A 20,291-nucleotide genomic window follows, 5' to 3' on the forward strand; every position below is an offset into this window, starting at 1 on the left:
AGGTTAGAATGATTAATTTGGTTATCTTGGAGCCCACGTGTTCCTCAGAGCAGGGTGGAAGGCAGGGCTCAGGAACTTCTGGGTTTGCTGGTTTTTCAGAAACTGGAGGCTCAGAATGAGCAGGAGGGCAGCGAGGACCTGCACAGGTGGGGAGGGTGCAGCATCCTGGGGGTCTGCACTTCCCAGAGGGACTGGCAGAGGAGCGAGGAGAGCCTGAGTTCATCCTGTTGCTTTTTGGAGAAGTGCAGGGAGCAGGAGCTGCTGGCTGGGAGAAATGCTTACCAGATGGCGGGCTCAGGAAACAGCTAATTATTATTTATTAATGCTTTTCATCCAGTTCTTATGGAGATAACACTCACTCTTGATTTATGGGGGATAGAAAACTATTAAGCTACAACCTATGACACGATTCCATATTTGCCAGACAGCTTCAGCTTTGCAGAGCTGGTGTCCCTGGGCAAGCAGGGAGCGCAGCACCTGCGTGTCAGGAACCCTGCAGCCCCTCTGGAGCTGCTCCAGCATTATCCCTCTCAGGGAATCTGCACTCAGCTCACAGCTCACCTGGCCTGGCTGTGCACAGCCACCTCCACCCCGTGTCCAGGGGGTTTTTACCTTACCCTTACCCTTTTTACCTTACCCAGCTCCCTCTGAGCTGTCCCTGTGAGGCCACAGTCCCTTCTCACGTCAGCTGTGCTCTGTCCCTGTCCATGTCCATTTCCCTTTACTCCCAAAACCACACCACGAGGTTTCCTGGCAGAAAGCGCAGCTACTCGAGATAATTAACCATGTTTTACATGCTAATTCCTCAATAGTTAATAGTTTGAGTGTTGTTTAAGGCTGAAATGAAGCTGCTCTCCAGTCACCAGTGGAGTGGTTTGGATCTGGTTTTTATTCTCAAGGTGAAATATGAAATATTATATATATATATGATTTTCCTGCCTTTGTCTGCATCTGTTGCTTGTTTGGGGTTTGGATTTAAATCCTACATGGAAAGGACCTGGTTGATTCTGGAAGATGGGAAAGGTGACAAGCAGACTGCAGAGTTAAACAGAGCACAGCACTGCTACAGGATCTAAGAGGAACTTTTTCTTCTCCTTTTCACCTCTTTTATTTTCTCTAAGAAACAAAGTATGCACTTTTGGATTTTACTTCCTCTCAAATCTTGACATTAAATGGCTTTAGAGCCAAGTTCAAATATTCTGTCACTTTTGCTTTGGGGGAGATGTTATAGAGCTGCATATGGAAATCAGGCAGTGTAGAACTCATTATATTCCTATATAATTTGATAGAACCACTTGCAGTCAGACCTTGATCTTATTTTGGGCCTCTTCATTACTTTCCAGAGATGAAAGATTCCCCTCTCCTCCTCTGTGCCTCTCCTTTTAATGCTACCTTACCCTTGGCACCATTAAAGCAACAGAACATCATTTCCAATGAACTTTATCGTTTAATCTTTTCCAACGCTGAGGAACATCATGTTCAGGCTATTTATAGAACAATGCACAGAATCTGGAGTTTAATGGGTCTGGGCCTGCACCAGCCACAGATATCCTGGCTGATTACACAGGGACCTTTCAAGGGTCACACTGCAAAACTGGCAGGGTGGTCAGGCAGCCTGGAGCACCGGGCCTGCTCCCCTCCTCTGGGAAACTCCTTTTTGTTCATTCTCTCCTCGAGCTTAACAAGCTCTGCCTCAGGTTTAGTGAAGCTCTCACTCCTACGGGATATTTGTTTCAGAAATTCGTCCTCCTGTTTAGAAAGTTCCTTCTGATTTCCAGCCTGTGTTGTGTGTGTGTCCATCCACCCAGCCAGGCTCACAGCCAGACCTTGATGGTGTAAGGACTGACTTCATGGGCAGCTTTCCCTGGCTGAACTGTGCTTTGCACAGTTGCTGCAGCTTGGCTGGAACTCAAAGCTTCCCCTCTGCTGAGGTTCCCACAGCAGCAGCCCAGCTGAGTGACAAAACCACATCTCCCCTGCTCTCTCCCTCCTTGAAATAGCAACAAAAGAAATTCCTACGTGCACTTTTTTATAGTATGAATGCTGGAGTAGGTTTTTAGAGATTGGGTCAGAATTGCTCCAAGGATGCAGTTAAAGAGGGGCCAGTTGTAGAGGGAATAATCTGGAATAACTGGAATTGTTATGGGTGTAAATCAGGTGTCAGTACTTGTCTAGAAACTTATTACTTAAAAAAAAAAAATCGCAAGGAAAGTCCCTGATGTTTTTCTGCATCATGGGTAGGATGCTGCTGCTCTGCTTTACTCCAAAACAAGGCTCAGAGTTTCACTGCAAGCCAAGCGTGATGAGCAGCTCTCTGCCCGTGATTTATCTGTCTGTCCTTCCTTATCTGTGTTTTCAGAGCTCACTTTTATAACACCTTTCACACAGCTCACACCCCCAATTAACAGCCAAGGATTATTCAGGGGCTGGAGGAATTCAGAGTTGGATCTGTGTCACATGCCAGGCGCTGGCCCTGATGGATGGGCACTAATGGCTGACATCCCTGATGGATGAGCACTAATTAATTAATGCTGGGGAGCCCTGGCAGCTCAGGGGGGCAGGGATGGCTCAGGGAGGTCACCCTGTGGGACAGGTCCCTGCAGGCAGCAGCGGGGTGACCCCAGCTCCATCCCCTTCTCCGTGTGTGACACTGCACCCTCACTGAGCAAAGTGCTCCTCGCTGGAGCCAGGGCTGCCCAGGGCTCCTCTGAGGACACCCCAGCCGTGCCAGGGCTGCCCAGAGCCCCTCTCAGGACAGCCCAGCCGTGCCAGGGCTGCCCAGGGCTCCTCTCAGGACACCCCAGCCATGCCAGGGCTGCCCAGAGCCCCTCTCAGGACAGCCCAGCCATGCCAGGGCTCCTCTCAGGACAGCCCAGCCGTGCCAGGGCTCCTCTCAGGACACCCCAGCCATGCCAGGGCTGCCCAGGGCTCCTCTCAGGACACCCCAGCCATGCCAGGGCTCCTCTGAGGACACCCCAGCCGTGCCAGGGCTGCCCTTCCTGCTGCTCTGCGACACAGATGGCATGCACCAGGGACAGGGACAGGGGCTCAGGTGCCCCAGCAGGGCCCTGGGGCTGTCACTCGGGCCCTCTACGCTGCAGGCTGTGCTCTGGCTGTTGCTGAGCACGATGTGAAACTGGGAATAAATGTGGAGCAGCTTCTGGGTCGGTGTGGAAGGCGTTCCAGCTGGGCATCGGGCCACTGTTGGCAGCAGCCTTTAATATCTGGATGTATGGGCTTGCTTTGGAGCTGAAGCCATAAACCTGAGCTGGCTGATTTCAGCCCTTCCTTTCAGAGCAGACAGCTCCTTGTCTTATACAATCTGGGACTCGGGGAATTTGGAATAGCTGAACTGATGGAAAATGTTATTTTGCTTTCCTCGATGATATGAGAGAAAAGAGGCAGGATTCCTGGTTGGCTAATTTGTTAGTTGGGTTTTTTTTCCCCTGAACTCTATTAAGGGATGTGACAAACAGAGAAAGAGGTGCCTAGCCCAGCAAAAATGAAATATCTTCTAAAAAAATAATAAAAAAGCTTTTTTTCCCCTGTCAAAGACTATTAAATATCAACATCAACAAAAACATATTCCACACAGATTCGTTCTGGTTGAAAAAAACATGTTCTTTAAATGTCAGCCAGCTCCTGTTTTAACCTTATTGTTTCTCTCCCCCCTAAGTTCCCAACCCCATCCCCTGCTGGCACTGAGTCATGTTCTGAGCTGAGCTCTCCCTGCAGCTCCACTCACTCTTCCTGGCCCTTCTTTTCCACGCTCTGAAGTTCAGTAACCCACCTCCAAAATCTAGGGTGTCAGCTGAAAAACAGAGCACTTCAGAGCTGACTCCCCTGCTCTGTGGCAAATCAATGATCACAATGGCCTGGTGTGTGACAGGCGTGTGGGCTGTCCTCCTCATGGCTACAGGGATGACACAAACCCAGCACCCAGCCTCTCCCAGCACCACTCCCTCTCCCAGCTCTGCTGCAGCTTCCAAGGGTCTGGAACAGGCTGTTTCTACATCCTCCTGAGGAGCAATCAGACATTTGTGTCCCTGCTCTTCCTTCCTTTTGGCTGGAGCCCCTTGGAAGCATCTCCATAGTTACCTCTTCCTCGGCTGCCTGCATGCCACCATCTCCTGAGGAGATGGGAGAGCCTCCCTCCATCCCATTGGGAGAACCTCCATCCCCATGGGAGAACTTCCCTCCATCCCTAAATCCCCATGGGAGAACCTCCTTCCATCCCATTGGGAGAACCTCCTTCCCTTCATCCCCATGGGAGAACTTCCTTCCATCCCCATGGGAGAGCTTCTCTCCATCCCTCCATCCCTAAATCCCCATGGGAGAACCTCCTTCCATCCCCATGGCAGAACTTCCCTCCATCTCTAAATCCCCATGGGAGAACCTCCTTCCATCCCCATGGCAGAACCTCCATCTTTCCACCCCAATGGGAGAACTTCCCTCCATGCCAAAATCCCCATGGGAGAACCTCCCTCCATTCCCATGGGAGAATTTCCTTCCATCCCCATGGGAGAACCTCCATCCCTCCATCCCCACGGCAGAGCCTCCCTCCATCCCCATGGCAGAGCCTCCCTCCATCCCCATGGCAGACCCTCCCTCCATCCCTCCATCTCTCCATCCCTCCCTCCCTCCATCCCCATGAAAGGATCTCCCTCCCTCCCTCCATCCCCACGGCAGACCCTCCCTTCCTCCATCCCCTCCCTCTCCCGGCTCCTGGTGCCCATCGCCCTCCCTGCTGCAGGGACTGCTCTGCCCTTGCTGCCTCCATTCCTGCCCCAGACAAGGTGTCCCCTGTGCTGCCTCTCCCCGTGCATCCCCTCTGCTCTCCCACAGCCTGGCACGCAGCTCTCAGCTCGCTGTTGGGGTTCTATGTGGGAGCAGCTCTACAGAATTACTCTGTCCTGGTAGTCCTTGCCTGAATCTGTGTTTGGCTCTCTCCTGGAAGCCTGCAGGATGGAGTGAGAAGTCTGCCTCAATGTTTGCAGTACTTTGCTTGTTCTCAGGGAGCCAAAGGGCAGCAGATAATAAATGGAATGAATTGAACACCCTCGGAGGCTGCAGGCGTCAAAAGCACATTTACTGCAGCTCGAAACCAAGCCCTGTGATTACCAGGGCTGGATTTGCTGGCAGCTCCAGTGCAGCCCCTGTGGAAGGCAGCACTGAGGCCATGCCAGTCCCCTGGGATGATCAGCTCTTCCAGCAGCTCGGCTCATTTAGCAAATCTAACTATTACATGATAAATGCACTTCAAGCAGGGCTGGGCTTTTCTTTTTTCCCACAGCATCTGAGCATTCCCATTTTTCCCGCTGTTGTGGTACCCCATTCTGGGAGAGGCAGCCCTTTGAACCTTGGCTTTCCCCCAGGCTGAGACCCAGAACAAATTCCCTGCTGAATTTTCCCCCTCGGGGCTCTGCTGTCCCCCCGTGCCACCCCCAGCCCCTCAGCCCTGCCTGTCCTGTCCTTGTCCTGGGGACAATGAGCTGTGCCTGGGGACTGTGCTCACCCCTTCCGCAGCTCCCAAACCGTGAGCTGCTCTCCCTCCCCACTGCTGCTAAAGGAGCAGCATTTCAGGAGCTGTCAGCAGCTGCCTCTGCCTTTTCTTGCCGGGGTGGGCAAGTGGGAGGTGTTGTCCTCCACCCAGCACCAGCTCCTGTCTCCTTCTCCTCCGTGCTGCAAGCTGAGCGCAGAGAGGGGCTCCTCCAGCATCATCTGAATTACAAAGTCATTCTATTGTCAAGCCTTTTAAGTGTCACATTCTCTTTCAAATCCAAGGCTGTGACATTCACTGAAGAACAGCATCGTTTCAAAGTCAGGAGGGTCTATTCTTAGCACATCAGTCAAAAAAGGGGGGGGAAAAAGTCGTTGGGGAAGGAAAAAAACCACAACAGTTTTACCAGAATGAACCTTGTCACAAATGATCAATTCATCTCCCATTCACACTGACCTGCTCCTTGCTGCATGCCAGAGGACAGAATTCGATGCCACAGCACAATGAATTAAGATTTGCCAGATCTCCTGGTAATTAATTGTCTCACAGCACAGGTTTGGCAAAGAATAATTTATCTTTACAGCGATTAGATCACTGGTAGTTGGGTTTTGTGTTTTACTGGGTTTTTTTTCTTTTTAAGGAACATTTCTCCTCAGTTAGTTGAAGAATAGATGCCGATGAGTAACAGCCACCTCCTGGGATTTTATTCACTTTACTTAAATACCTCTTCCTGCTAGACCAGAGCCCCCTCAGCAGTGCAGAGGCAAAGTCAGGACTGAGCACAGCCGAGCAGAGGGGCTGGGCTGTGTCCTGGATTTTGGAGTGCAGCCCCTCAGCAAGCCCAGCTTCTCTCACACCCTCCAGCCTGGGAATGCCAATCCAGGCAGCTCCTACAGCACTTCTGCCTTTGTTATTGCCACTGGGAAATCTCAGTCTGAGCTCATACAAAAAATTAATACAGCCTTGTCTTGAAATCTACCTGTACATCATGAAAGTTATGATTCTCAAACAGAACTTTCAAAGCATTTATCCTGATGCATGCCCAGGAAACTGCTCTTCCATTCAGAGAGAACAAGAATTCACTAAATTCCTGGTGTGCTCCTAAATTCTGCTATAAGGAGCTTTGCTGGTGGGTTCTTCCTATTGAGGGACTGAGAGCAAAGAGATTTTTCCTGAAAAAAGCCATGCAAATGTCTTTGTAATTTTACTGAGACGGGGGCAGAGTTTTAGCTGTTTCTGGAGATGGGATTCAGTCCAGTGTGGGAAGATGCTGGGACAAGTGTGGTACCAAAGCAGACCCTCAGTGTCCCCCTGCACGTCCTGGCCAGCTCCAGAGGGACTGTCACTAACGTGCTTGTCTCTCTTTCCTGCCTTTTAGTATTCATGCAGTGCTGATCATGTGAAAATTACTCACACTTCTGACTCGAGAAAAGTTTCTTAACTGAGAAATTCCACCAATATCAAGGGAATTAGAAATTCAAATGGGGGGAAATTATACACTGTGTGTGTCAATACAGCAAACCTTTATAGAAGCTGCAATCAATCACATTGGCATCAAAGGTGGGGGGACTTTTCCCTGTTGCCAAGTGGATCACAGGCCAAAGGAAAGCGGAATTAGAGGAAGGAACCTTGGTTTGCTGCTGGAGAGAGGGGCTGCCTGTCCAGGAGCACAGACCTGCAGCCAGCTCAGGCTGGGAGCCAGGGCTGTGCCTGGGCTGGGCTCTGGAGCAGTTTCTGTCTCTGTGTAGGTGCTGCTGCAGCAGAACAAGAGCTTTCTTTCACAGGCTTCACTTCTGAAATGGCTCTTGGGCATTGTCCCCATAAACCTCCCCGAGCATCCCTGTCCTTCCCTCTAACACCTCACCTGGAAAAGGGATCCTGGAAAAGGGAAATCCCAAATCCTCGTGCTGGCTGCAGCCTCACTTTACAGCTCTCTGTGCCAGCACTGAACTTCACTGAAAGGCTGCACTGAGCCACTCTGGATCCCACTGGCAGCTGCTGCAGAGCAGAGCAGGGCACAGAGTGGGCTTTGCCTTCTTACCTTCACCCTTCTTTTATCCCTGCCGTGCTGTGTGTGATCAAACCAAGAGCTCTCCCTGCAAACCTGCTCCCCTGCCTCACGTGAGCCGTGTCAGAGCTCAGGCAGGGGTTGGTACAAGCCAGCAGAGCTGTGCTGAGGCTGCAGCTGATTCCTGCACCATTCTGTCTCTCTGCTGCTCCCCTTTTGTGTTTTGACTGGCAAATGTTGTGGTTTTGTAGGTCTTGTATCTGAGCTCTCTGCTGTCAGCTCCCCGAGATGCAAGAAGTAGGCACGGCCCAGATGCTTGCCTGGAGCAGAAATAACACATTTTTCTACTACTGTTCTCCATCAGGTCCCCTGAGTCTTGCATTTCTGGCAGACAGCATTCCACGGGGAGAAAAAGAACCTCAGGCCTTTGGTTTGCAGTTGTTGTAAAAACCTGATTCTGGCTGTGGTGTAATTTAGCAGATTGAAATAGAGATACAGTAAATCTGTTATACTCTCTTAGAGACTCAGTGAGCTTCCACTGGCAAAAACTGTTCAGAATCTGGACTATTCAGTAATCCCTTCACATTTCCATTTGTGTGTTCCCAGTGTTCCTTGGAGGGGTATGTGTGCTGATAAGTGCATGTTGCTGGATGGGTGTATTTGAAACTACAGAGAGACAAGGAGCGAAGCAGCCAGGAGGATAAACAGCTCCTGGGGATGATTTCAGGGTTTTTGTGCACACAGCCATCTATTTGCTTCAGACAAGTATGTGGGAAAGGTGAGTAATAACAGCCCTGCTGCTCCTGCTGCCGAAAATACCCCGGTGCAGTGTGTGCAGGAGTGAGGGCTGAGGTGCATTTCGATGGGGGCACATTCTATTTCCAAGGCAGGATGTGGAAATTATCCTGGCTGGACTTTGGGTCAGCCAGTGTTCAAATTTTGTGGGATCATATGAGTTTATTTTGCTTGTGCTAGAAATGTGGCCAGGTAAGTTATTATCTGGGTGTAATTATAAGACATATAACAGGAGAATTTTGTACAAGAATCCATCCAGTTGCATGTGAGGTTTCCACGTTAACCTGGTGTGAAATGGCTCAGAGTTGGATGCCATTGGAACATCAAAACACATGTGGGGGGTTCTGCAGCAGGAATTTGACAACAACGGTTTTTCAGACCACAAGTCCTGGAGAAAAGCCAAGCAGGCATCACTGTGGCATGTTTAGCTCTGTTTTGGGGTGTGTGTTTTGTCTGGGGGGCACTGGCAGTGCCTCCCTCCCTCGTTCTGGGGCAGTGGGTGTCCATCCGCGTCTGTCGCAGGGTGTGAATTTGGGCTCTTCCTCTGGGTGTTTGTGCTGGATTTGGGGCTGGGGGCTTTGTCTGTCCCTTCCCCAGGGCCCTGGGGGCGTTGGCAGGATTTGGCCTGGGTGTGGGACTGGTTTGGGGCTGGTTTGGGGCTGGTTTGAGGGGATTATCTGAGCGGGGCCTGCACAGGCCGTGAGGGTGGGAGGCGCCCATGGCAGCCCTTGGCCCAGGAGGGGACGGGCAGGGCTCACTCACACTCACTCCTCACTCACTCTGTCACTCATTTGTCACCCACGGACACTTGCTCTCTCCCTCCCTCTCTCACCTTCTGGGCCCGGCGCTTGTCGGCGCGCTGGTTCTGGTGGTAGATGCGGCTGAAGTTGGAGACGATGACGGGCACGGGCAGGGCGATGACCAGCACCCCGCTCAGCGAGCAGATGGAGCCAAAGATCTTCCCCGCGATGGTCTTGGGCACCATGTCCCCGTAGCTGCGGGCACAAGCACAGAGGAGGCCCCTCCTTGAGACCCCGGGCCTCGGCAGGGCCTGCCCAGCTCCCCGGGGTGGCACCGGTGCTCCGAGCCCCGTGCCAGGGTCAGCTCCACTGGTACGGCCGCCCTGGGCTGGCCACGGCCACCCTGCCCCTGGTATGGCCACCCTGGGCTGGGCACAGCCATCCTGCCCTGTGTGCTGCCACCCTGCCCCTGCTGCTGCCACCCTGCCCCTGGTATGGCCACCCTGGGCTGGGCACAGCCATCCTGCTCCTCCTGCTGCCATCCTGGGCTGGGCACAGCCACCTGCCCCTGGTACGGCCACCCTGGGCTGGGCATGGCCACCCTGGGCTGGGCATGGCCATCCTGCCCCTGGCACGGCCACCTTGGACTGGCCGTGGCCACCCTGCCCCTGGTATGGCCACCCTGGGCTGGGCATGGCCACCCTGGGCTGGGCATGGCCATCCTGCTCCTCCTGCTGCCACCCTGGGCTGGGCACGGCCACCCTGCTCCTTCTGTTGCCACCCTGGGCTGGCCATGGCCACCCTGGGCTGGGCATGGCCACCCTGCTCATCCTGCTGCCATCCTGGGCTGGGCATGGCCACCCTGCCCCTGGTATGGCCATCCTGGGCTGGGCACAGCCACCCTGCCCTGTGTGCTGCCACCCTGCCCCTGCTGCTGCCACCCTGGGCTGGGCACGGCCGCCCTGGCCTGCCTGGCACCCAGCTGGGCACAGAAGGCACCCCTGTGGCAGAGCAGAGCTGCTCAGCAGCTGTGGCTGTTGAAGTTCCCGTCCTCGCTGCTCTGCTCTCTCCATGCAGATGAGCTCCAGCAAACTCCCAGCTCTGCGTCTGCTGGGGAGCAGCTTCATATATTTTCATATATTTTCATTCCCCGGTATCCAGGTGCAAATGAGGACTGATTTACACTTCCATTTCAAACCCCAGCAGTTTCCCTGCCATCTGCACAGTCAGAAATTTGGGGGTTGTTCAAAGTCTGCATTCAGTAAAAGGTGAATTCTCAGGGATATGAGACCAGCTAAAAATATTCATACAAAGCTCTGCACTGGGTTGGACCCAACAATCTTCTGCTGTAATTTGTGTTGCATAAAGAGCCTGTGGAGCTGCTGGAGCGAGCGCAGAGGAGGCCATGGGGATGCTCTGAGGGCTGGAGCCCCTCTGCTCTGGAGAAAATCCAAAAATTGAAATCTAGACAGGCCCCTGGTTGCTATCAGATGGTATTAGGGACTTCTGTGGCTGTCTTTGAGATGTTCTGGTGCTTGGTGCAGCAAATGTTGAAAAGAGAAATTATTTATCTCAATTGAGGCTTTATTTCTACATTTGATGTCAGTCTATGACCAACAAAGGGCTTCGAGGGGAATAGAGTTGAGCTAAGAATAATTTACACCCAAGAGGAAAAACAAACATTTCAAAACCCCTTTTTTCTCAGCTGAACTTCATGTCCCCATTCAAGAACCTGTTGGCGTGAGGGACTGAATAAGAGCAGGACTCCTTGCATGTTAAATGCTTCAGGCACCATTAGCCAAGGCTGGTTCATCCCGAGCAGAATCTTCTCCTGCCTTCACCCACACCAAACCCCTCAGAATACCTCAAATCAATAGATGGCTCTTCATGTCCATTAACTTTTTAGCTGCTGCTTTATGCAAAGATCATTTCAAAGCTCTTGCTAAGTGACAAGTTCGTCTACCTCATTTAACACTGCTCTAAAAAAAAATCTCACTCTTCTCCTGCTGGCCCTTAACACAATAAGGCTGAAAATTAATCATATGCCTCAAACATGATCTCAGTGACCTGGAGCAGGCAGAAAAAGCCCTTCTGTGCATTTGCAGAGAGTATAATAATAAGTGTCTGGCTCAGTCTGTCTCAGGGAGTTTTGTTCTCACATGCAGACTGAGAGTTACCTCATTACTGGGGACTTGAGAGAAGTGCTCCAAAACACCACCAGGGAAGATCAAACCCTTGGAGCAGGACGGGTTTGGTGGGGGGATGAGAACTTCCTTTGCAAAGCCCTGTGAGAGGAGGAGCCCTGAGGAGCTGTGCAGGGCTGGTGGCTCGGGGCCAGCCCCTGGTGGCACTGGGCTGCAGTGACCGTGGGGGATTCCCTGATCCCTCCCCTGGGACATGGGAACGTCCTGGGGACAGCTCCTGTGGCCTCGCTGGGCTGAGCTGCGAGGTGGAAATGCCAGCCCTGAGGTTTGGGAATGTCTCGGCTCTGTTTGTCAGAGCTGAGCCAGCCAGGGCTCGATGTGCATCCCTGGCACTGCTGAGAGCCCCCTTTGACTTTGCCAGGGCCTGGAACGAGCTGCAGTTGCTCTGCTGCTCTATTGACATCCTCAGCTCCTGCAATATTAATTGCTGGACAGACTATTTCTGTCCTGATGCTACCACAAGGCACTAATGGCCCCCTGGCATATTTATACCAGGTACAGTGCCAGATAAACCCAGCTCTTGCACTCCAGTTACTACTAATGAGGCATTTCAAACCCAAAGCTTCTTTTCCCCAGACTGGAATGAGAGAACTCAACTTTCCCACTAATTTATTCAGCAAAAGGCAACTTGTCATCTAAAAAGCTAACCCTAACCCTAAGCCTAACTCATTCCCTCCTTCCCTGATGGTTCTGCCAGGAACCCACTGGGATCACAACACACTGAGCCCATTTCCAGCTGCTGAATCCAGTGCAAGGTTCACCTGGTGGAAGGTGGAACGAGAAGAGCTTTCAGGTCCCTCCAGCCTGAACATTGTTCCTGCTGTGCCAGGTGAGATGCTCCCCCGTGGAAGGTGTGCCAGTGTCAGGGGGAGCTGCCACAGCCCTGCAGTGCTCCCTGCACGCTGCCAGGAGCTCCAGAGCCCCCCACAGGAGCACCCCGTGCACAGCTTTGGTCTGTCCCCCTTTCCTGCTGTCCCTCAGTTCCATTCCCTACCGAGGGAACACTCTGAACCCCGGGACTGATTCACTGTACACACAACACAAACTTCAACCCAATCCCTAAACAGGCAAAAAAAATCCTGAAGAGGGGAAAAAAATCAGGAAGTGACTTTTAAGTGGTCTCAGTTTAGATTGGAAAACACTGCACGCAGAACTTCAACTTTATTATTTTTTTAAAAATTTCCCGTGTGACTTCTGTGTTCTTTGGCTAGAGAAGGGGTCGTATGTCACTCCCCCTAATTAGCAGCTATTAGTCTTGACAACATAATGCGCTGTTGTTTTCCTGCCTGCCAGCAGAGAAGTGTCACCAAGCAGAGGTCACTGCTCCTGCTTTCAGCCACCGAGGTGTCTGGGCCCTGCTCAGGTCCCCAGCTGGAGACAGCCATAAATAAGGTGCTGAGGAGCTCATCAGAGGCTGCCTCTAAAAATAGCCCTGGCAGCTCTGCTGATGCTGCCTCTCCCTGCAGCATCCTCCCCCTGCCAAAGGCAGCTGCAGGAAAGCAGCTGGAGGATCTTTGGCCATGGGGACAGCTCTGGGCTGACCCTGGAACAGCATTCTCCTCCCCAGCAGCCTTTGTGTGTCCCAGCCTTTCACCCTGGGTGTGACTGCCCTCAGCAGGGAGCCCTGGGCTCCTTTGGGCAGGGGAGGGCTCCGAGCTCTCCCTGCAGCCTTCTCTCCTGGGGTGAGCGCTCCCAGCTCTGCCCTGGGATGCCAGCAGCTCCGGGGTGCCCCAGGAGCACTGGGGGCACAGCACCTTCCTGCTCAGCAGCCCTCCTGGCTGCCTGGGGGGGTTCAGCCCCTCGGAGCAGCCCCCAGAGGGTCCCTGGTGGTCTGGGGGAGCCCCAGGGCCAGCACAGGGGACAGTGGATCCCCATCCCACCGTCAGGCTGTTCCCTGTCGGTGTTTAGGGGGTCAGGGGCCATTGCTGCCCAGGTGTGAATCACACCCAGGAAAGCTGGAACAGCTCCTGCAGCTGGGGCAGACACAAGGCTCTGCCCTGGTTCAGGATTTCTCCTCCCAGCTCTCAGGGAGCTGCTTTATCTCTCCAACCTTTTGCCCAGCACAGGAGAGGCAAAAGAAGATTTTGCTCCAGCCTGGAAGCGTCTGCTTTGGGACAATAGGGCCAGAATAAAATCATTATGCACTGTACAATGGGCCGTGATTTTGAAAGCCTTTTGCATGGAAGAGCTGAATAAAGCATGGCATTAGCATGTCGCTGTCCAGGTGCCAGATCGCGTCTTTGTGCTCCAAGTAATTCACTCTGCAATGTTGTGCTTCACACAAAGGAGAGGAAAACGGCCAGAATTCAGCTCCAGGGTTTCAGTGGCACTGCCGGGCTGTGAACACTGCAGTGACAGCTCTATCCCTCCATTCCACAGCTGCAGTCGTGCTAATGCCGCCTTGAGCCCCCAGTGAGACCATGGCTGTGTCCCTGCCAGGGATGCAAGGCACACAGGAGCAAGCCCTGCCCGTTCCTCTCGTGGTGAAGGAGCAGGGAACGAGCAGCTGGCCAGGGCTGGGTGCCTGGTGCCTGCACTTCGCTTTGGGGTTCAGTTCAGCACTGCTCACCCACCCTGAAGGAGCCCCAGAGCTCACCTGTGCTGCTCTGCCACCCAGCTCTGGGCTGGAAGGGACCTTTTCAACCCATGTATTCCCCATTTCCACTGCCTCAGGCTGCTCAGAGCCCCGTCCTCTGCACCTCGAATGTCCCCGGGGTGTCCGGCCGTGTTTTACAAATCCCAGAAGCACAGACAGGTTTGGGTGGGACCTTGGGGCCCCCGGTGCCTCCTGCAAGGCTGAGCTGTAAACAGAGCCACGATGGCTTTGAAGCAGGAGAATCAGCAAACAGGCTGTCAAACGACAGCCTTGCACAGTAAATCAGCCGTGGCCGGGGAAGCACAGAGCCTATTTCATGCTAGGATTCTTTTACATTAAATATACTTCTTTTCTGCCTTGTTTGGAGCTGGGCACTTCCCCAGCTGGGTATTCAGCTGTGAGATCTGGCATGCTTTCACACTACTGTTTTCTTTTTCCCTGGCATAATTCATTTGGTGATGTTTTCATGGATGCTCTGGAAATTCTGCTGCAATTCCAGCTCTCAGCCAGGCTGTGAGGGATGACGGCTGGAGATGCTATCAGCTCTAGCAGCAGCAGTTATCTTCAGCACTTGGGTTCACTTGGATTTTTAGCAAAGCTGTGGTCAGCAGTTGCTTAGTAGGGATTTTCCAGGTAAAGCTGCCGTTTGATATTGTTCTGGTTTATAAATTCATGTTTCTTACTGAGCTTTGTGTGATGAAAGGACAGAGATGAATTCAAACTTCTCCGCTGAGGAGAAGCAAGTTCTGTTGCTGCTGCACTGGGGAGCACAAGGAGGAGAGGAAGGTTATTTATTCCCTGCTGGATTTCCCAGGGGAGCCTGTACCAACCCTAGCAGAGCCAAATCAAGGGACGAGCTGAACCTGGAGCCAGCTCTGGGCTGTCATTGCTCCAGCTGGACAGAAAAGGTGACCTGAGAGCAACTGGTGGCAGGAATATTCCTTCCAACAGCAGCTCCTGCCCAAGGAAACATGAATGCTCGTGAGGACTCAGGAATAGATGAAGTAGGCTATTTAATATGCAAAGAGTGGAGAATACTTCATGTATTAACACACTGGTTCCATTTATTCCTCCTGGCTTGGATCAGCTTCTGAGCCCGTAGGCAGTTAAAGCAGATGGTCTGAATTTGGGTAACATTCAGACCTTGAGTTGGAGCTAAAAATGGAATTTCATTGGCAAGGAAAGTAGGTCAGAAAGCTAAAGCCCCTAGTCCTAAAATGATGAAAGGCTCCTAATCAAGAGTTCCCTATTACCATTCATTAAACAGAGCAGGGGAAGGAATATCATGAGAGACCTCAGCAGAAGGGATGGCAGTGGGGAGGGACCCTGCTCCCTGCAAGGGCTTTATTTATGTTTTACACTGGTCAGTGGGGGCTGATTTGGGGTTTATTTCTCTATTTTATTTCAGTCACTGAAGGGCTGATTTGGGGTTTATTTCTCTGTTTTACTTCAGTCACTGAGGGGCAGATTTGGGGTTTACTTCTCTGTTTTTCCCAGTCACTGAGGGGCTGATTTTGCGAGAGGCTGATTTGGGGTTTATTTATCTGTTTTTCCCAGTCACTGAGGGGCTGATTTTGGGTCTATTTCTCTGTTTTTCCCACGTCACTGAGGGGCAGATTTGGGGTTTATTTCTCTGTTTAACCCAGGTGATTGAGGGGCTGATTTGGGGTTTATTTCTCTGTTTTTCCCAGTCACTGAGGGGCTGATTTTGGGTCTATTTCTCTGTTTTTCCCAGTCAGGGCAGGCTGCAGGGCCAGCACAGGGAGGGCCCTTCCCGCCCCACCATCCTGGCATTCCTTCAGCTGGAATCTCTCCTTGTGACCCGAAGTGATGCTTTCAGCTCCCTGCTTTGCACAGCCACCAAGCACCAAGAACATGCCTGAAATATGAGGAACCAGTCCTGGGTGTCACTGTCCATCTGATCCAGGCGTCTGGCATGAGAGCAACTGAGTGCTGCTCAGCAGTGCCCACTTTTTAAAAAGTGTTTGTTTTAATGGCAAATAAAATGTCCCAGATTAAGGCATTATTTATTTCTGGCTGCACACACTAAAGGCCTTTTAAATTACTTCATTCATTATTAATTCAAGAAGAATCCTCCTATTACTTGGAGTGAAAATCTTACACAATTACCTGCTCACAGAATCCTTTTCTTTTTGCATCTTAGCTCTCTGTAAAAGGAATCTTTTTGGAGAGCATGCAGGCTGGAGAGGGCAGGCAGTGCATTGAGCAATTAGACTTTTCTCCTAATAGCAGGGCTGAAGGCTCCCTGCCCTGTCTTAAATCCTTAACTGTGGTGTCAGCTTAAAGGAAATGCTGGGTTTTTGCTTTCATTTTATCCTCATCTTTTTCTTTTCTGTCTTTTTAAGCAGCTTGAGTGTCCATGCTGAGCCATGTCACATTCCAAGTGATCCACATACTGTGCATTTTAATGAGCTGCTAACACTGATTATACAAAAAGCAATCTCAGAAATATTTACTGAGTCAAAAAAAAAAAAAAGCCTATGGGGAACTAATTAGCTTTTTAAGAATTGGCTTTTTGAAAGCTTTAGACTGTGGAAAAGTTGAGCTTGGGATCAGTTTCAAAGAAGTGGAAGGAGTGACTGGAAGAACAGGGAGCGAGTTGTGATGGAGTATTTGTAACAGAATATTCTACATCCCAGGCTTGTCTGCACGGGACAGAGGATGCACTGGAAGCTGCATACAAAATAAATAACAGAGAGACAAGAAATGAGATTGTTATGCAGAGAAAAGCCACATAATGCCTGGATCTTTTGCCAGGTTTTTGCAGCCTTTCTGAGGGTTTTGGGTCTTTGTCCGTCTGTCCCTGGCCAGGCCCCTCCGCCAGGGTTTCTCCAGACAGTGACACTGGGAGCTCACTGCATGCCAGGGTGGGGGAAATTCCCCTTGGTTTGGCACAGAGCTGCTTCAAGCTTCCCTTTCCTGGATGCAAAATGCAATGCAAGGTCTTCGTATTCCCTGAAATTTACTCCTGTCCCTCGCAAGGTGATCCCAAAAAGGGGCCATTTGTCACAGATGGTAGCAGGGAAAAGGAACGGAGAATTCCCTCGGGCCAGCCTGCACTTGCAGTGAAAGGCACCTTGCAGGCCGGGAGGGCTGCAGGAGCCCCTCAGCTCTGCAGGAACGCGGTGCAGGCTGGGGATGGAGGGACAAATCCCTGCTGCATTTCTGAGTGTGAGCTGGGGATGTTCTGTGATTTTTATTTCATTTATTGAGTATAATCGGTGTGCTTTGAACAGAAAACAGTCTGATCCTTGTCTTTCCTCCCTCCTGTCTAAATCTGATCTCGAACAGCAGAACAGCCAAAGTTCCTTGCCTTGCTGGTGGAACAGACTGCTTAAGCACTAAGCCCTGGTAATCCAGTTTGTTTTCCTACCATAACTGTAACATGAAGATATGCACAGCCTGTGCCTGATGTAAGCACTGAGATCATGACAGGGCTCCCAAATCCTTTTATTTTCATATTTATTCTGTTGATAAACTTTCCGTGTTTGTCCTTCATCTGTCATTCCTGGCAGGGATTTATCCCCAGGGCAGCTCCCATTCCCTCCTCTCTCCCTGTGCCTGGAGATTCGTTGGCACAGCAGCTGGAGGTGTCCCCTGCATGGCAAAAGGAGAGGCTCTGGGCATGGGCTCAGGCTCTTTACGTGACCCTGGGCAGCTCCTTGCTCCTCCAGTCTCAGCTGCAGGTGAGCAGCAATCCTTCCCTGCCCTGTCCCCAGAGTCTGCCCCTGCTCTTTGTCTAAGGGACTCTGCTCTTTGCACTGACAGGGTCCAGCCACTCTTTCCACAGTCATTATTTACACTTAGATTAAGCCTTCATATTATCCAGAACATGGCATTAATAATATCAAAATGCCATTTTATACAACGCTTAAGATCAGAATTTCCTATTGGAAATCAATGAGAACATCTTCCTAAGAAATTCAGTGACCTGACTGTCCCTTCTTATATAAGAAGTGTCTATATTTACCAGTGCTGATATCAGCTGCAGGGGTTACCTGGCTGCTCGTGGCTCTCACAGAGTCCTGAGAGGTGTTTCTCACACAGCCAGTTCCTGTCAGTGGCTTTTGCCCTGCACCAGGATTCCAGCTCGCTCCTGTTCAAAGCAGAAGCCTGCAGATGAAAAGCCCCAGCCCCAGAATTTTTTGGCAGCTCCTGGCCAGGACACTCAGGCACAGGAGGGGCTGTTCCTCCCCGGTGCCACTCTCAAGGTGACAGCAATTCCCTGCTCAGAGCACAGCTTCACCTCTGAGCTGGCTCAGGCAGAGCCCCGCTGCATGCTGAGCTGACAGCCCTGCACCCCGAGAGAGCCAGAGCAAGCGGGGCTGCCAGGTGCTTTTACCCTGCTCACTGAGGGCTGCTTTGGGGTTTATTTCTGTCTTTTACCCTGGTCACTGAGGGCTGGTTTGGGGTTTATTTCTCTCTTTTACCCTGTCACAGAGGGGCTGATTTGGGGTTTATTTCTCTGCTTTACTCAGTCACAGAGGGGCTGATTTGGGGTTCATTTCCCTGAGCTGGCTCAGGCAGAGCCCTGCTCCATCCCAGTCCTGCTGAGCTGACACCCCTGCACCCCGAGAGAGCCAGAGCACAGCGAGGCTCCTGAGCTGGCTCAGGCAGAGCCCCGCTCCACACCAGCCCTGCTGAGCTGACACCCCTGCACCCCGAGAGAGCCAGAGCACAGCGAGGCTGCCGGGTGGTCAGTGCCCCTGGCAGCAAGGCCCCTCTCCTCTTGCTGCAATAAATCTGTGTACACTGCACATGACACACAGCATTTGGCCCCTCAAACCACAGGGACTGAGGCTCTGCTTGCTGAGATAAACATTTTGTGTTTATCTGGAAGGTTTTATCCATACATAGCTATACATCTATCTCCTGCATCTGATTTAGTCTGGGCTGTAATCAGTAAAAAATTGCAGGACAACCTCATCACCTGTAAGCATTCTGTTGGGAAAATGTGCAGCACCAGCAGGAATTCAGATTAAAGATGTTAAAAGAAAATGTATCTTTTCATCAGTGCTTTCCTCCTCATTAAACACGGAGTTTGCTCATAAGCATTTCCCAAATAAAAAGGGAGAAATAGGTAAAAGCAAATACTCTGCAATTAAGCTCCCTTGAATTTCCCCAGAAGGTTCACCTGAGCTTAATTTAATATCCCCTCATTCCTCCCCAGCCACCTGTTTGGCTGGGATGCAAAAAGAGAAAAAGAGGAGTGTGCAGGGGATCTGTCCTGCAGCCCTGGCTGGGGGAGCTGGAATAGAGCCCCCAAATCCTGCAGGGGCTGCAGGGACAGAGCCCCAAACCCTGCAGGGACAGAGCCCCAAACCCTGCAGGAACAGAGCCCCAAATCCTGCAGGGACAGAGCCTCCAAATCCTGCAGGGACAGAGCCCCCAAACCCTGCAGGGACAAAGCCCCAAATCCTGCAGGGACAGAGCCCCAAACCCTGCAGGGACAGAGCCCCAAACCCTGCAGGGACAGAGCCCCCAAACCCTGCAGGGACAAAGCCCCCAAACCCTGCAAGAACAGAGCCCCAAACCCTGCAGGGACAGAGCCCCAAACCCTGCAGGGACAGAGCCCCAAACCCTGCACAGACAGAGACCCCAAACCCTGCAGGGACAGAGCCCCCAAACCCTGCAGGGACAGAGCCCCAAACCCTGCAGGGACTTCAACGTTAGGTGTGGCTTAACAAATATAATTTTTTAATCAAAGTAAAATGTCAACAAAATTCATTCCCTGGAGGCTGCTTTGATGCTTCACTTCTCCCGTTTGCCCCAGGGCAGAGGGGGCCGTTTGGGGAGCTGATTAATATTCATGAGGGGTTAGTTCACTGCTGATCTGATGGAGACCCTGGAAGGTCCTCTGGCCGAGCCAGTGGCTGGTTTGGCTTGCAGTGATTTTTCACACATAACCAGCTCTGTGGGCAAGCGAGGGCTGGCCTTCAGCTGGGCAAACCTCATTTATATTCAAATTTATATTCACGAGCTCTCTGCAGGCACTGTTTCACAGCCACAGGAGGTGCTCAGATTTACAGAGAGGATCTGGAGCAGGGCTCAGGCTTGGCCCTGGTGCTGCTTGTCCTGTTTGTGCTCAGGGGGTGCTCAGGGCTGGGGGTGCCAGCCTGGGAGCCCCAGAGTGCCCCAGTGCAGTGCTGTGCCCGTGGCTGTGGGGATGCAGAGCGTGCAGGGCAGGGTGGCAGGACCAGCCCAGAGCCCTCCTCAGCTGCAAAACCTGCTCCTCCACCTGCTCTGCTGCAGATTTGTTGTGTGGGAGGGAATCTTTGAGTTCTGAAGTTACCAAAAAAAAAAATAAAAAAAAAAATTGTCCCCAAGTCCTGGTGTGTTCTGGACCAGGTGGATCACACTGTAAATGTTGTTTTAAGGACCCTGCCTGCTCTCCAGCCCATCTGGGCAGTGATGGGTGCTCAGAGCA

General features: G+C 51.9%; 1 protein-coding gene across 4 annotated transcripts in view; it reads right to left on the reverse strand.

Moving 5' to 3' along the window:
- Positions 1-20,291, reverse strand: part of KCND3 (potassium voltage-gated channel subfamily D member 3) — a 90,965-nt gene that overhangs the window by 12,513 nt on the left and 58,161 nt on the right. For all 4 annotated transcript variants that reach the window (XM_039695757.1, XM_039695753.1, XM_039695755.1 and 1 more), the window contains exon 3: positions 9,136-9,298. In XM_039695757.1, coding sequence (XP_039551691.1) covers positions 9,136-9,298 — 163 coding nt within the window. The remainder of the gene's footprint in view (positions 1-9,135; positions 9,299-20,291) is intronic.

The sequence above is a fragment of the Passer montanus genome, unplaced genomic scaffold, assembly GCF_014805655.1.
Source record: "Passer montanus isolate IOZ18808 unplaced genomic scaffold, ASM1480565v1 scaffold93, whole genome shotgun sequence".
Lineage (NCBI taxonomy): Eukaryota > Metazoa > Chordata > Aves > Passeriformes > Passeridae > Passer > Passer montanus.